Source organism: Rana temporaria, chromosome 1 (assembly GCF_905171775.1).
Source record: "Rana temporaria chromosome 1, aRanTem1.1, whole genome shotgun sequence".
Classification (NCBI taxonomy): Eukaryota; Metazoa; Chordata; class Amphibia; order Anura; family Ranidae; genus Rana; species Rana temporaria.
This window is the reverse complement of record NC_053489.1, coordinates 180469970-180487841: the sequence shown is the minus strand read 5'-3', so window position 1 is coordinate 180487841 and position 17872 is coordinate 180469970. Positions and strand designations below refer to the sequence as shown.

Here is a 17872-nt window from a genome sequence, read left to right as displayed (position 1 = left end):
TTCTGTCTTTTTTTGTTTATAGCGCAAACAATAGAAACCGCAGAGGTGATCAAATACCACCAAAAGAAAGCTCTATTTGTGGGAAAAAAAATATATATAAATATAATTTGGGTACAGTGTTGCATGACCGCGCAATTGTCATTTAAAATGCGTCAGCGCTGAAAGCTGAAAATTGGTCTGGGCAGGAAGGGGGTTTAAGTGCCCAGTAAGGAAGTGGATAATAATAATAATAACAGTCCACCTCTGGATGGAGGAAGAAGCAGCACAAGGATCAGATCAGTACATGAGCTGACAAGAAGCATGCTGATAGGAGGAGAAAAGCAGAGTGACAGAACGAGGAGCTCACTCTTGTGCTGCTTCTCCACAGGCTGGGGTGGGTCCAGGCAGTGCTGGGACAATAGCATCCAGTGCCCAGGGCAAAGACACCAAATCCCCCCCCCCCCCCACTTCATTATGTATGAGGTTATGAGGAAGAGAGAGAGCACAGCCAGCAGCACAGCCAGCTCTCTCCTTGCAGCTTCCAGTGGGCTGACAGAAGTACTGATACCACTGTAACTACTCCTATCAGCCTTATACAGTAGTAGAAGGAACTTGCAATGCCCCCATCCCTACAATACATGCTGAGCCCATGGCAGCCTATCCTTCTGCCCACCCCTTGTCCTTACCATGACCTGGGCTCAGAAGAAGTGGGTTAAATGATAAGGACATGTGGGGGAATCTCCGGAATGGAGGTGAATATTACATGAAAAGCAGGTTTGGTTATCTTGTATCTGTTTTTTCTTAGGAGTTTTGCTTTTCCACACAAAAGGAGGACTGTCTTGGAATAAATAGACCAAATGGCTGAGCACGTAATTGTGGAGCATTAGCATTGCTAATTATCATTGTTCAGCTAGAAGAATAGTGTGACTAGTCTAGGGAGGAAGTGGGTGAGCGCTCCTTATCACCTGTGTGATTCATGAGGTATTCCACACTCATCCCTCTGCTCTCTGATTGGCTGCTCCAATCTGTGCTATGATCGGGACTCCGTCCGACTTCCACCAAAACTTTCGTGTTTCAAAAGGGGAGGGTGTGGGAGGCGCTCCTCACGTGACCCGCCTCGGCCAATCACAGGCAGCAGCAGCCGGGTTTCGCCTGCAGCTCCCTTGCACTTGTCAGAGCCAGCTAACCGGCGGAGCGTGCGCACTGTCTTGTTCGTTGTCACCCTCTCATGGACTGACTGCAACACCATGACCCAACAACCCAACGGGACTGTCAGCAATGGCACCGGGGAGGCGAGGCAGAGAGGAGACAAGGGCAGGAAAGAGGTGAAGATGGTCATAGTTGGAGATGGAGGCTGCGGGAAGACTTCGCTGCTCATGGTCTATGCCAAGGGCTCCTTCCCTGAGGTGGGTATGAAGGGTTAGGTGGGCACACACACTACACATGGCAGCAGGTCACCCAGTCTGCTCTAATTCTCCCAGCTCCTCATTGTCCCATTATTCTCCCAGCCTGGATATTAGAATATATAATAAGATGAGGTCTGTCTCCTCCACTGGGCACAGAAAAGTCCTCTTCTGGTGAACTGTCTGCAATGCCTCCATCAGCCAATCGCATCCTATTCCTCAGGGGAAGCCTGGATGTGCTTGCTGGAAGGTAGGTCAGTCAGTTTGTATAGCAGGCAGCTGATCCAGTTCCTAAAACTATGACTCAGAAAGGTCTCTGCTTTGTACTGAAAATAGTGCTGATTAATTCTCACTCACAATGTGCTGATGTTCCCCACACCTCTCCCTGTACAGAGACATGGCTTGAGTCACACCACTGGAACACACAGTCAATCTTTAGACCAAGGGGCATTTTTCCTACTGGTATTCTTCCCCACGACCACCAGTGTAAGAAGGACATTCCCCCCGGGCCTCCAATGTAAGGAAGACGTCCGTCCCCCCCGGCCTCCAATGTAAGGAGGACGTCCCCCAGCCTCCAATGTAAGGAGGACGTCCCCCCCCAGCCTCCAATGTAAGGAGGACGTCCCCGTCCCCCCGGTCCTCCTATGTAGAGAGGACATCCCCCGCCCTCCCCAGGCGCCAATGTAAAGAGGACACACCCCCCCCCCTGGGCACCAATGTAAAGAGGACACCCCCCCCCCCCCGGGCACCAATGTAAAGCGGACATTCTCCCCCCCCAGGGTGCCAGCGTAAGGAGGACATTTTTCCCCCCCCCCCCTGGCGTGCCAGAGTAAGGAGGACATTCCCCCCCCCAGGGGCGCCAGGGTAAGGAGGACATACTCTCCCCCTGGGCGCAAATGTAAAGAGGATGTTCCCCCCCCCCCCCCCGGCCTCCAATGTAAGGAGGATGTCCCCCCCCCCCCCGTCCTCCAATGTAAGGAGGATGTCCCCCCCCCCCGTCCTCCAATGTAGAGAGGACATCCCCCGCCCTCCCCAGCAGGCGCCAATGTAAAGAGGAACCCCCCCCCCCTGGGCGCCAATGTAAAGAGGACACCCCCCCCCCCCCGGGCGCCAATGTAAAGCGGACATTCTCCCCCCCCCCCCCCCAGGGTGCCAGCGTAAAGTGGACATTCTCTCCCCCCCTGGGCGCCAATGTAAAGAGGATCTCCCCCCTGGGCGCCAATGTAAGGAGGGCATTCTCCCCCCCCCCCCCCTGCCCGGGCACCAATGCAAGGAGGACATTCTTTCCCCCTGGGTGCCAATGTAAGGAGAATATTCCCCCCCCCCCCCCCTCCCGGGCGCCAACGTGAGGACATTCTTCCCCTCTGGGCACCAATGTAAGAAGGACATCCCCCCCTGCCCGGGCACCAATGTAAGGACATCCCCCCCCCTGCCCGGGCACCAATGCAAGGAGGACATTCTTTCCCCCTGGGTGCCAATGTAAGGAGGACATTCCCCCCCCCCCCCCGGGTGCCAACGTGAGGACATTCTTCCCCCCCTGGGCACCAATGTAAGAAGGAGGACATTCTTTCCCCCTGGGTTCCAGTGTAAAGAGGACATTGTCCATTCTCCCCCCCCCCCCCCCCCGGGGGCCAATGTATGGAGGACATTCTTCCCCTCTGGGCACCAATGTAAGGTGGACATTTCCCCCCCGGTGCCAATGTAAGGAGGACATTCTTCCTCTCTGGGCACCAATGTAATGTGAACATTCTCTCTCCCCCCCCCCCCCCGTGCCAATGTATGGAGGACATTCTTCCCCTCTGGGCACCAATGTAAGGTGGACATTTCCCCCCCCGGTGCCAATGTAAGGAGGACATTCTTCCTCTCTGGGCACCAATGTAATGTGAACATTCTCTCTCCCCCCCCCCGTGCCAATGTATGGAGGACATTCTTTCCCTCTGGGCACCAATGTAAGGCGGACATTCCCCCCCCCCCCCCCCCCCCCGGTGCCGATGTAAGGAGGACATTCTTCCTCTCTGGGCACCAATGTAATGTGAACATTCTCTCTCCCCCCCCCCCGTGCCAATGTAAGGAGGACATTCTTTGCATTGACTGGCAATGTAAGTAGCATTTTTCTCTGGTATGAAAAGGCTGAGAAAGGAGACTTGTGATGATTGTGGTTTGGCTGTGCATGTTGGATCAGTCAGCCTGAGAGTGACTACAGTGATCCCATCCAGACTGACTCTAGTGAGGCGACAGTCATTTCACGTCTGTTAGTATATTTACAGCCAATGCACCCCTCTAAGGGCCATGTTACAGTAGGCGAGTGATGCTGTCACTGGCAGATACTTGGCACTGATAGTCTGTAAGAGTTCACTTCCCTAGTCTCACCCTTGCCGTCTAGACCATGGAGATGTTGGTTTCTTCATAGTGAGGGAGGTTCTGCAGTGTTTTGGGCGAGTCTGAGTGCAAAAGATATTTGGGCATGTGGTTGGTTCTTCTTGGTGATTCCACCACTGGAGATGTTTTTACTTGTGTAATTGCATTGAAATTGGGGTTCAAGCCAGACTCCGCTGCACTAAAAACATTCTGGTTCCTGCTATTATCATTGCTGTGGTTGCCTCTGTTACAACCATCCATTTAATATCCCAGAAATCATTGGATCCAACACCTTGTTGGTTCTCCCAGATCTTCCAGAGCTCTCCAATGCTACAGTGAAATAACCTGACAAGTTTACATTTGGTATAATGCCCACTGCGTCATTTTCCATGGATGTATATATTTACTGCATAAGATTAGGTGTTTTTGTTTTTTGTTTTTCTTTAGAGATAACATTTTTATTTCCCTTCGTAGACTATTGTTTTTCTGGGAAAATAAACCATTGAACTTTATTTACTAAAACTTGAGGGTGCAGAATCTGGGGCAGCTCTGCATAGAAACCAATTGGCTTCCAGATTTTTTTTGTTGCAGCTTAACTGAACAAGCTGAAGTTAGAAGCAAATTGGTTTCTATGCACAGCTGCATCAGATGTTGCACTCTCCAGTTTTAGTAAGCCCCTGTGCACACTAGTGCGATTTGCCATGCAATTTGACGGTTCCAAATCGCATGACAAGTTGTGCCCCATTGTTGGCAAGGGGAACCGTTCAAATTGCTGCAACTCTGACAAAGGTTTACCGTTGGTGGCAGTTCGCATGAACGGAGTGCGGTTTTTAGTGCGGTGCAGGAAATGCTTAGGATTCGCTGCGTTTCCGGCACTAATATATATATATATATATATATATAATTATGAACTGGGGCTAAATACAGCTAAAATTACAATGCCTAAACACAAAAAAATGCAAATAGTATCATTAATAAAATTAAAATCATCACATGCATCTATATTGGTTTAGAAATCTCCTAAATTGAATGAACTTTCTGATAATGAAATTCTTCTAGAGCATGGCCAGTTTACAGATCTAAGAGCTTGCTGGCAGTTATTATACTTGCAGTACAGTAAAATCAAAGTGCTGATGAGGAAACAAGTAGTTACATTTCTCGGTAGAAAGAATGTATTCCCTTATATTGCCCTGTGTTCATCACTTGGAGCCCTTTTACACAGCGTTGGGGATAAATTTCGCTATTTTTAGCGGTGCTTTACCGTCGGATTTGCGGCGCGATTTGGTCTTAACCCACCACTAGCGTCCGGAAAAGGGTTTAAACCGCCGCTATAGCAGCGTTTTGCCGGTGGTACGGCGGCACTGCCCATTGATTTTAATGGGCAGGAGCAGGGAGTTTACCGCTCTTAAAGCGGATGTGCCAGTAAAAAAATATATTAAAAGCCAGCAGCTACAAATACTGCAGCTGCTGACTTTTAATATTAGGACACTTACCTGTCCTGGAGTCCAGCGCCGTCCACAGCAGAGGACGAGCGATCGCTTGTCTCTCTGCTGCTCCCCCCGCCATCCTCAGTGAGGGAACCAGGAAGTGAAGCACTCCGGCTTTACTACCCGGTTCCCTACGGCGCATGCGCGAGTCGCGCTGCGCCCGCCGATTGGCTCACACGCTGTGTGCTGGGAGCCGAGTGTTCCCAGCACACAACGGGGGACAGACGGGAAGTCACGAAAAACCCGTCTTTTGCCCGTGACGTGTGGCCGGAAGTGGGTGCAAATACCTGTCTTTAGACAGGTATCTGCACCCCCCTCCCCCTGAAAGGTGTCAAATGCGACACCGGAGGGGGGGGGCGGGTTCCGATCAGCGTGAGTTCCACTTTAGGGTGGAGCTCCGCTTTAATGATCTCCAAAGAAGCTGCTGGCAGGACTTTTTCTGACGCCCTGTTGGCGCACCGCTCCAGTGTGAAAGCCCTCGGGCTTTCACACTGGAGTGTGAGGAGCAGCTGTTTTAGGGCGCTTTGCAGGCTCTATTTTTAATGCTATAGTGTCTGCAAAACGCCCTCAGTGTGAAAGGGGTCTTGGTGCCAGTTCACACAGGGGCAACCCTACTTACAGCATGACTTTGCAAGGCGATTTGGAGGCGACTTTGAAGAACTTACAACGTGACTTAAAGTTGCTTCCAGGACAGGCGACTTTGGCTGTGGCCAATCACAGAATAATCTGCTCTGTGGGAGGGAGGGGTTTGCCTGGGCAAACAATTTTCCTTTTCCTTTAAATTCGCTTCAATATAGATGGAGTTTCGACTTGGAGGCAACTTCCATTGAAATCCATGGGTACAAGTTGCCTTGAAGTAGTACAGGAATCTTTTCTGAAGCGACTTCAGTAGTGTACATTAGGACGGCTCTCATTCACTTCAATGGAATTTCTTATGTCCAGCGACTTGGGGCAGCTTGAGATCTGGATAAGTCGGATCCCAAGTCGCTGTAGTGTGAACCGGCACTAACGGGTCTGGCTTTAGGTAACTAAATTTAGGTTGCTATCAGTTACTGTACTTCTTCCTTTTTTTATACACATGCTTTCCACTTGTTGCTGTGTCGTATGATCTTCACATAGACAACAGTAACTCCAGAATTTATTGTGATGTGCTAATAAAGGTGTTTTTACTTCATGAGAAAGGACTACACCCTCAGTGACAATATAGAAGTGCAGAGTACTGTATAGCAGCAGATGTTGGCTTAGCTATCTGGCTGTGAGTATTTACCATGTAGATTGAGCAGTTTTGTCCACACTGGGCACGTGCAGGGGTTAATGACCCATAGACTCACAGAAATGTTTGCGCTCGTGCTGTACAAAGAAAGTAGACTGGCCTTTCATGGGTTTGTTCTACATACATTTTTCTCTGCACTACATGAAAAGTGCTTAATCACATTAGAAAAACGTCCTTTCATCGAAGAGGGTTCTGTTCACTACAATTTATTTAACACAAGCCAGACATGTGGCTGATCTGAATCACAAGATGCATGTTGTATGTATGAGAACAGTGTAACCTGCACACTATTGCTTTTCTGCAATTCCAGCATAGCACAGTAAAATCTTCTTAGAACAGAAGGTGTTCACATGTCTCATGTCACATGTCTCATCACATATCCCAAAAATAAGAGGATAATTCCTTGGTTCAGGACAGTGGGCGGAGCCATGGGAAGCATTCCTGTGTCCCCCATCAGCCAGATGCACATCCAGAAGTGCTGGTGTATAGTGCAAATATAGCCTATTATTATAGTAATTTTTCTAAACTGAATACAGATCTTTCTGTATTTTTACCAATAGTGCAGCTCATGGAAATCACAGAGAGGGGGACATCTGGTAATGAATTTCAAAAGAGAAGTAAGGTGTTTTTTTTTTTTTTTCTTCCACCTTTTTGTACTTAGGTGGATGCAGCATGGGACCGATGCTGCATCTGTCCCCTGACTTCTCTTACCATGAAAACCGAGCGATTGAACATTGTCTATGGCTCGTTTCCCACAGATCCCCGCGAGGAGAGCTGCTGCCTGTCAATCAGCAGCTCTCCGCTTGGCTCCTCCATGCTTATTGGAGCACTGAGCTGTGGAAACGGGTGTCGGTCCAGACAGCTGGCCCATCCAGACTTTGTCATGATGACACAGTGCCTGGACTGATTCCAGTGACGTCAGCAGATAGTGGACTTCAGACGGCTCTCTGCTGAAAACGGTTTGCAGGAGTGCCAAACGAATGGCACTCCTGTCACCCAGAGGAGAAGCCCAGCCTGCTCCAATCCCCCTCCCACCAGTTTCAAATCTACTTTATCTTTCTTGTTTCACTTTCTTTCTCTCACTACCTTCACCCTCCATTTATTTATATATATATATATATATATATATATATATATATATATATATATATATATATATATATTCTTTTTCTGGGAACAGTGTTCATGCTGTGGTTACTCCGACTCTATCCAAAACATGTTTGTTATTTTACCTGTCTTCAGTGATATGATGTCTATTATGATCATTCTTTCAACTTAACAATGACTTTGAAAAAGTTGCATCTCTGTACCCTTGTGTGTTTTTAATTATTTCTGTGATTTATGTATACGCAGTGTATTCTGCTTTTAACTTTCAATAACATTTTTATTATGGAAGAAAAAAACTTGGACTCGGTTGTAGTCAGTGCCCTCTTGATAGCATCATGGGCCTCTGGGCAAATAATGCTACGGGGCCCCTACAAGCCTGCCCCAATTTACGCACCTACGCTTATGAATGAAAGTACAATGTCACTTGTCACCCGTCGCCTGCCTCCAGATTCAGCCTGTAACTTGCCACCGCTTCCTTGTTACTCGGGCCATGCTGGCAGTTGGAGTCCCCTGTCACTCCTCGGGCCATGCTGGCAGTTGGAGTCCCCTGTCACTCCTCGGGCCATGCTGGCAGTTGGAGTCCCCTGTCACTCCTCGGGCCATGCTGGCAGTTGGAGTCCCCTGTCACTCCTCGGGCCATGCTGGCAGTTGGAGTCCCCTGTCACTCCTCGGGCCATGCTGGCAGTTGGAGTCCCCTGTCACTCCTCGGGCCATGCTGGCAGTTGGAGTCCCCTGTCACTCCTCGGGCCATGCTGGCAGTTGGAGTCCCCTGTCACTCCTCGGGCCATGCTGGCAGTTGGAGTCCCCTGTCACTCCTCGGGCCATGCTGGCAGTTGGAGTCCCCTGTCACTCCTCGGGCCATGCTGGCAGTTGGAGTCCCCTGTCACTCCTCGGGCCATGCTGGCAGTTGGAGTCCCCTGTCACTCCTCGGGCCATGCTGGCAGTTGGAGTCCCCTGTCACTCCTCGGGCCATGCTGGCAGTTGGAGTCCCCTGTCACTCCTCGGGCCATGCTGGCAGTTGGAGTCCCCTGTCACTCCTCGGGCCATGCTGGCAGTTTTAGCCACTCACCTCTGCAGCTCTTTATCTTTCTCCCAAGTCTTGGTGACGATGGGCTCCCTCGCAGTGCCCGCAACCTGGAGTTCATGGCCTGCAGGGTGATGGTACGGTTCGGCACTGCTGGGGGCCACCACACTACTCTTGGCCCTCCTTGGGGCCACGATACCCACCCCTCAGTCCGCCACGAGTCGGGAGGAGGGGCCAGGTGATGCTCTGTGGTGGCTGGAGACGAGTCAGGAAAAGGGTCCAGGTGCTGCTTTGTGGTGGCCGGAGACGAGTCAGGAGGAGGGGTGGGGTGCCGCACTATGGTGGGTGGAGTCAGGAGGAGGGGCCAGGTGCCGCTCTGTGGTGGCCGGAGGTGAGTCGGGAGGAGGGGCCAGGTGCCGCTCTGTGGTGGCCATAGATGAAGGGGTCGGGTGCCGCTCTCGTGGCCAGAGTCAGGAGGAGGGGCAGGGTGCCGGTCTCTCATGGTCAGGGGGAGGGGCCGGGTGCCACTCTGGTGGCTGGAGATGAATCAGGAGGAGGGGCAGGGTGCCAGTCTCTCGTGGCCTGGAGTCGGGGAGGGGCCGGGTGCCACTCTGTGGTGGGCGGAGTCAAGAGGAGTGGCTGGGTGCCACTCTGGTGGCAGGAGACGAGTCAGGAGGAGGGGCAGGGTGCCAGTCTCTGGTGGCTGGAGTAAGGAGGAGCTGGTGTGGTAGGCGGTGTCAGGGAGGCGCTCTGTTTGTGGGGCGGAGTCAGGAGGCTGAAAGCGAATATCGGCCCGCCCATCCCCCGACACCAGAGACTGAATCTGACAGCTGCACTTATCTGAATGACTCTAAAGGGGGCCCCACGGGCCGTGCCCAGGGGTGCCCACTCAGTAAGATGGCCCTGCAGAGCAGGTGGGGCCCCTGCCCGGTGTGCCCGTGCAAAAAGACGGCCCTGGTTGCAGTGCATTCTCTGAAAGCAGAACTCCGCACAATTTAAAAAATGTTTTCCATGTCCTTGTTTTTGATCTCCTACCTTCACCACGTTTTGGCATCCATGTTCTTCTGAGCTCTGTTGTTTTTCTGTAATAGGATGCTGAATTTGCTGAAAAAACGCTATTGCTTGCTGACATCCTGTTTGGAAGACCGCTGGGTTCTATCCTTCTCAGCTCAGCCAGCGGTCTGACACGCCCTGTTGCTGTCCTCTGAAAGATCAGAGAGGAGGCAGACATGTTGTTGTGGGCGGAAGGATCTCGCAGCCACTGGTCTGTGCCGCCCATGGAGGAGGTGTCGTCCTTCTCTCTCCTCCCTCCTCCTGCTATCTCCGTGTAGAGCGAGGATTATTATTAGAAATCAGTTGTATGACACAGCGGGTGTTTGAAGTGTGACATGTTTGGTATCAATTTACTAGGGGTAACATTTATCATTCACAATATAAAAAAAAAAATCGAACTTTATTTTACCGTTTTAATTCAAAAATGTGTATTTAAAAAAATAAGTTGCGCTTGTAAGACCACTGCACAAATACAGTGTGACATAAAGTATTGCAACGACCACCATATTATTCTCTATGGTATCTGATTTTTTAATATATAATCTTTCATTTGGGTGTTCCAAGTAATTTTTGTAGAGGGGGGAATGATTTTAACTTGTAAACACCAAGTCTGAAAAGTAGGCCTGGTCCTTAAAGCAGCGTTCCAGCCAGAAATGGTACTTCTGCTTTTCGAAACCCATACCCCCCCCTCCCCCACCACTGTCTCCTGGGGAAACTGGTCCCAGGAGAGAGCAGGGACCAGTGAGGGCGTGCCGTGCTACTTGCGCATGCGCAGTAGGGAACCGGGTGGTGAAGCCGAAACGCTTCACTTCCTGATTCCCTCACAGAGGATGGCGGCGGGGGCAGCCCAGAGATGAGCGATTGCTCAGCCTCGGCTGCTGACATCGCAGGCGCAGTGGACAGTTATGTGTCCATTTTTTTTTTAAAAGTCAGCAGCTGCAGTATTTGTAGCTGCTGGCTTTAAAAAAAAAAATAAAACATTTCGGGTAGACCTCCGCTTTAAGTGATTTAATGTCGGACGCGATTTTTGCATTGCAGTCAATGGGATGCATTGCACTTTTTTTTTTTTTAATCTGCAAAACGCCAATAACCTTATTGGCAGCTGATATATTGGTGCATCCCTAATGGAAATTACTCTTTTCATTCCATCATCCAGATACATGTTCACAAATTCCAACATTGTAAATGAAATTCTTCCTATTAAACTGGGGGGGGGGGGGGGGGGGGGAATTTAAGCAGTTATAAGGAAAATAGTGGCACTTAGCTGACCTCTCATTTTTGTTTTTACTTATGTCATGACTTTGTTGTTATGTACTCCTAATGCCTTTTTATAATGCATCATTCTGCAGTTACATTGCTTGTTGGAGCTTTTTCATTTATTTCTTTTTGAGTAGTGCTAATTGTCAGATGAAAAGAACTGTATTATACAGTACAAGCCATCAGGTACACGACGGTATTCAAGAGAACACACAGTGCGCAGCTAGGATTCTCTTCATTCCCAAAGAGCACAGCATAGCCGCACCACATTTACAGAGGAGGCTGAATAGCATTAACAATAAAGTGCTTTATGTTTTAGACAGAAGCGTGAAAGGTGATTGCTTTGCTTTCCATTTACTTCAAGCTGCATGCTTTCATATGTGTGTGTGTATAGAGGGGAGGTCTAACACATGACCCTCTAAAAACAGTAGTTATACTGCTGACAATTGTTGATGTAAAACGTGAATTTGCAGTATTTTTCATTGGTTCATTCCGAACTTCATGTTTTTAACCCCTTCATGATGAAGATAAAACACGTCTTAACACCTGAACACAGTTTTGCAACATGGATGTGTTAAAGCAGTAGTAAAGTGCATCAAATAAAAATCAGGGCTCTGGCAGTTTGTCATAATGTGCTAGTATATGTATATGTGTGTTTTGGGGTTCTAGGTAATTTTCTAGCAAAAAATACTGATTTTAACTTGTAAGCAACAAGTGTCAGAAATAGGCTTGGTCCAGAAGGGGTTAAAGTGTTTTGTTAAAGCGGAGTTCCACCCAGAATTATAAAAAAAAAAAAAAAAAATTATATATATAATTTTTTTAATGTAATTAGTTTAAAACATTAAGTCCACGTCATTAAACAAATCGCCGCTCAATTCCCGTTCTTTTTTTTATTCTTACTTGCTGTTTATTTCTGCTCTGCAGAGCGCTTCCATCTCTACTGTGGGCATGTGAAGCCCACTAGCAGTTTCTTCTGGGATATGGTGATGCTGGAGACCCAGCATGCACTTCCTGATCTCGCACATGCGCCCTATAACACAGGGCATAGCAAAATAAGTTTATCCTGTTGCTATAACAAGCGGCAACGGAGAAAGTGCCCATCCTGTTGCTATTATTATTATTATTATTATTATACAGGATTTATATAGCGCCAACAGTTTGCGCAGCGCTTTACATCAGGAAAGACAGTACAGTCACAATGCAATTCAATACAGGAGGGATCAGAGGGCCCTGCTCGTTAGAGCTTACAATCTAGAATGGGCTATGGCTACTAAGATCGCAATCGGGCCCGGATTTACTCCCTGTGCCGCCCCAAGGCCGGGTCCTTCAATAAAGTTTCCCCCCCCCCCCCATTAGAGCCCTTCTATATCCCAGCAGCTGTGTCTCCTCCACCATTACTGAAGGCTGAGGGGGAACAAATTGGAGGCAACCATTTTCCAGAAGACCACAGACGAGTTATAAACAAGAAGGAAGCCTGCCGAGTGGCTACAATAAAAATTGAGCTGCGGCACCGACCACCCGCCACCCCTTTCCACAACAGGTCACAGATGACAGACAGACCAGGGGCGGGGGTGGGCGGTGCCGCAGCTCAATTTCTATTGTAGCCACTCGGCATGCTCCCTTCTAGTTTATTACTAGTCTGTGGTCTTCTAGAAAATGGCTGCCGGTGGAGACATTATCTCTGCCGGCCGCGGACGTCCAGCGGCGGGCGAGAAATAAAGTACAATACGGCTGCGAAGACCAAGAAAGCGCCGCCTCTTCACCCACTGCCGCCACAAGGCCTGGCCTCGGTGGCCTTGTGGGAAATCCGGCCCAGATTGCAATGATATCCTTCTGCCCTCCCCACTGTTGACCCACATCTACCAGGAGCACAGACGCTGCAGGATATGACAAAAATTTCCCATTGCAACAATGCAGACAGAGTAAGTAAAAATATTGTTTGCCCAAATGTTGTTGTTGTTGTTTGTTCTGAAAGCTGATGATTGATGTAAAGTTTAAATTGTGGGTGAAACTCTGCTTTAAGTCAAATTTATAAAATACTGCCATTCCCTCTGTGAAAGCCTGACATACCACACTGTGTAAGTCATTTCTAAAAATCGACATAGTTTTAAATTCGGTATTTACAAACTTCAGGCCGGTCACGTGACTTGCAGCCCCCCCCCCTGTTCTTATCCCACCATTTTTCTACTTCTACCTGTGTTACTCTGCTCAGTTTATGAATGGACAGGAGCCGCTGTCTTCTGTCTATTCATTTTCATGCTAAGAAAGGGACTGGGAAATCTGTGCCCTCAGCCTCTTTATCTGTCTCAAATGGGAGATATCAGGGGTCTTTTTAGATCCCCTGATATCTCACCAAAGCCCCCCCCCCCCCCCAACAAGGTTGATTTAAAAAAATGCAAACATTACAAACAAACAAAAGTGTAATTTAAAAAATTATAAAATAAACTACTCATACCACACCCCTGCCACCAACACTGTCCACTGCCCTAACCCCCTCTCCCCAAAAAGCATTAAAAAAAAATCAATTGTAAAAATAAAAAATGACACCATTACTGCCACATTCTCCCCACCCCTTCCCCAGAAGCACTGTGCAAAAAAAAATATTTAAAACAAATTATTTAAAGAAAATAATAAACAACAAAATACTAAAAACTACTGACGTACTGCTATACTCGCACTGTCCACTACCCCCACCCCTAATCATTGTGAAAAAAATAAATAAATTGGAAAATAAATAAATAATAATAAAAATAATGAACTACTGACACCGTCCTACTGACACCGTCCACTGCCCTACTGACACCATTCTGCACATACTACTCACTGCTGTACACTCCACACATTATAACCACCTACATACACTCCGCACTCCACTCCTGCACAAATGACCCACCGTCATACACTCCACACTGTACATTCCCTATTTAACATTACTACATTCTGCACTATGTAAGTCATCTCAGACTCTATTAAACCACACCCCATTTAAGCCATGCGCAATATGTAGCAGGTTTAAGCCACACCCACCTCCCTGAAATGAGTTTTTGCATTTTGGGATGTCTGATCATGTGGTATGCCAGGCTCTAATAGACGGGTTGGCACTAACCATTGTAGGTTTTTTATTTTTAATAATCGCGGTGGGGGCAGGGCTGGACTGGGACAGAAATTTGGCCCTGGACTTCATCCAGACTGGCCCACTTTGACAGGTCTCTCCAATGGCGGCCGGACAACTCCCGCACCCCCCCCCCCAAACCACCCAAGCCCCCTCTCCCCCTTCACTAGCTACTAGCCGTTCTACTTTTATTAGAGTAGAACGGCTGGTACTGGTCCTCTTATAGGCAGTACCAGTGGGGAAGCTAGACATTATTTCACCCGGGGCAAAGAATCAGTTCTGTGCCCCCCCCCTTATGGGACAAGATTAGGCAGAAGTGAGAAACTCCCAGGCCATAGCTGTTGAGTCAGCTGTCTGTCCCCTCCCCCATGCTCCTCTGTCGTCCCCTCTGGTCCTCCCCCTGCTTCTCTGTTCCCCCTAGGTTAACGCTGCGGGGAGGGAGAGGAGGTGAGCGCTGTGGGAAGGGAGAGACAGAGGAGCGGAGGGGGGCGGCAGTCCGCTGTCACTAAAGCCGGCCCACTGAGCCATCGGCCCACCGGGAAACTCCCTGTAGTCCCAATGGCCAGTCCATCCCTGGGTGGGGGGCGTTTACAGACACACAGGGAGCTGAAAGGCAAGGAGGAGTTGGGGAGAGAGGTCAGCGGCGTATAATGGAGGGATGCACTCTGACCACGGTGGTCAGGGCTCAGCAGCCCTGATTTTCATGATTAGTACAGAGGGCATACAGAAAGTGACAGGCTCAAGTTGTTGTGTTTTTTTTTTGGCTGCCTGGTCATTGGGCAGCCCAATCCTCTGGGGCTGAAGTGGTTAAAAGAGCCTTGGTAAATCTCATGGCGATATACAGGATCAGGCACCGATATATTTTATGTTTATATTTATTTGGTAATGGAGTGGAAGAAAAAACATCCTTGTGTAGTATTTCTTCCCCCTTTTTTTTCTCTGAAAAAGCTTTATGATACAAGGGCTAATTGGAGATTTCAAATGAGTAAAGTAGCATTTGGACTTTGCTTATAGCAATATGAACATTTTATTCAATAACCATGCTGACTGAAGTCAGCACTGCATTTTGCATGGACACCTGCTCGTGGGGTGGGGGAGTTAACTGGCTGAGATTAGAAGAGATCAAAGGTCAGTGTTCTCAATGATAAGATCCCTATCACAGCTACATGCTGGTTGTAGGTTTGGCTTCAGGGTTTTAGATCTTTCAGCATCAGGTATTCAAGAAAGGAATTTTAAGAATGTAAATATTGGCCGTGTCATTGTAACTCTTTTTTTTTTTGGTTTATAATAATGTGTTTTAAATTGCTGTTAAACTGACAAGTTACAGATTCTCTGTAGATGCTCATGGTTAGGAAATCAGTTTAATAATAGTTACTCCAGCACTGTATACTCATGCAGAACATTTTGTAGCAAAGTTGCTTAGCAGGTTTGGTTAACACATCTGCTTTTATGACCTGAGGGTATAAGGTGCTTGTAGATTTTAGGATATGCCAACTCCTTTATGTTCCCAGATGCACTATATTACCAAAAGTATTGGAAAAATTGCCTTTACATGCACATCAACTTTAATGGCATACCAGTCTTGGTCCGTAGGGTTCAAAATTGAGTTGGCCCACCCTTTTGCAGCTAGGACAGCTTCAGCTCTTCTGAAAAGGTAATGTTTGACCATTCTTCCAGAAGCGCATTTGTGAGGTCAGACACTGATGTTGGACGAGAGAGCCTGGCTCTCAGCTCTAATTCATCCCAAAGGTGTTCTATCGGGTTAAGGTCGGAACTCAGTGCAGGCAAGTCAAGGTTCCTCCAACCCAATCTCGTTCATCCATGTCTTTTATGGACCTTGCTTTGTGCATTGGTCCAAATCATTTGGTGGAGGGAGGATTATGATGTGGGATTGTCTTTCAGGGGTTGGGCTTGTCCCCTTAGTTTCAGTGAAGGTGTCAACATGCCAAGACCTTTTGGACAATTTCATGCTCTCAACTTTGTGGTAACAGTTTGGGGTATGGCACCTTCCTGTTCCAACGTGAGTGCGCACCAGTGCACAAAGCAAGGTCCATAAAGACATGGATGAGCACTACACCCACCCCCCAAATCAAGTCTGGGAGGCCATCAAGGAGAGCCAGACGTTCCCATACCACTATGAGGGAGCCAGCAACGTCTGCGACAACAGGCAAAAGTGGTCTGTCCTCAAGCAGGGTGCATTTGTCTCTGTTTAGTGGTGTGGTCTGTGCTATCCAGCCACAGCATGCAGAGGAGGTGGTGGATTGGCTTACTAAACCATCCTCATTCTCTATGACCCAAGCTGACATTAGTGCGCAGTCCACTGCAACATCAGAGTGGCTTATTCTGCCTCCTTGTCTACAGCTATTCCTGCCATAGACCCATCATGCATGGAGGAGTCGGCTGAATTATTTGAACACAGCGTCAGCCACTTGCTTCTTGAGGATACACAGACATTACTTGATTCTGATGTTGGTTCTGAGGTAGAGGAAGGGAGTAACATGAGCCTACAGAGAGGGTAGCGCACTAATAAACAAAAAATTGGCAGTCATATTCCCCCAGCTACAGCATATTGCCAAGTTTGCTCCGATGATAAGGATGGAGAGAATGATGATGGGGTCACTGATGCAAATTGGGGTTGTGCCTACCCCTTACTTTCCTTCTCTGCTCTATCCCGCACCCAACAAGGCAGGATTTCCTCCAGAGGCAGCCATTATAAAGGAGGATTCTGGCAGTTTTGGAGGCATTGAAGCAGAGGAAGACATATGTGGCAGGAAACCTTGAGTAGTACATGGTTGGGAGGAGGCAGTTCCAGATACTGAAATCCTCAGTGACCCTGAGGACATTGCTTCTCATACCTCCGCTAACTTGTGGTGCATGGGCTTCCTTATTCTTTAAGGCCTGCGAAAGGACCAGAGAATTTGTTGCATCAAGGAGAAGGATCATTATTTGTTGGCAACCACCGTTACAAGGGGAAAGTCTCGGAACTCATCCTGCCCTTGCAGAGGGAGCACAGGATGAAATATCTTGAGGACACCTTAACCACTTAAGACCCGGACCTTTATGCAGGTAAAGGACCTGGCCAGTTTTTGCGATTCGGCACTGCGTCGCTTTAACTGGCAATTGCGCGATGTGGCTCCCAAACAAAATTGGCGTCCTTTTTTTTTTCCCCCACAAATAGAGCTTTCTTTTGGTGGTATTTGATCACCTCTGCGGTTTTAATTTTTTGCGCTATAAACAAAAACAGAGCGACAATTTTTTTAAAAAATTCAATATTTTTAACTTTTTGCTATAATAAATATCCCCCAAAAATATATATAAAGTTTTTTCCTCAGTTTAGGCCGATACGTATTCTACCTATTTTTGGTAAAAAAAATCGCAATAAGCGTTTATCGATTGGTTTGCGCAAAATTTATAGCGTTTACAAAATAGGAGATAGTTTTATTGCATTTTTATTTTATTTTTACTACTAATGGCGGCGATCAGCGTTTTTTTTTTTTTTCGTGACTGCGACATTATGGCGGACACATCAGCCAATTTTGACACAGCAAAAAATGCGTAGCTATACGTCGCTCCGCGAAGCGGCCACTAGGGGCGCGTGTGCACCCCCCGCTTGTCCCTGATCGCGACGTGCGTTCCCGATCATCGCCGGGCACCTGCGATCGCTCGTCAGAGCGAGAACTGGGAGTCCACACCCAGGGAACATACTTAACCCCTTCCCCGCCCCCTAGTGTTAACCCCTTCCCTGCCAGTGGCATTTTTATAGTAATCCAATGCATTTTTATAGCACTGATCGCTCTAAAAATGCCAATGGTCCCAAAA

The 17872-nt window shown here is 48.2% G+C and overlaps 1 protein-coding gene across 2 annotated transcripts in view; it reads left to right on the top strand.

Moving 5' to 3' along the window:
• The first annotated feature begins 1111 nt into the window (after window positions 1–1111).
• RHOF (ras homolog family member F, filopodia associated) overlaps window positions 1112–17872 on the top strand; it is an 81934-nt gene continuing 65173 nt past the window's right edge. Inside the window, exon 1 of one of the 2 annotated variants that reach the window (XM_040346972.1) lies at window positions 1112–1385. In XM_040346972.1, coding sequence (XP_040202906.1) covers window positions 1227–1385 — 159 coding nt within the window. In that variant the 5' untranslated portion in view covers window positions 1112–1226. The remainder of the gene's footprint in view (window positions 1386–17872) is intronic. The other variant, XM_040346965.1, reaches the window with a different exon arrangement.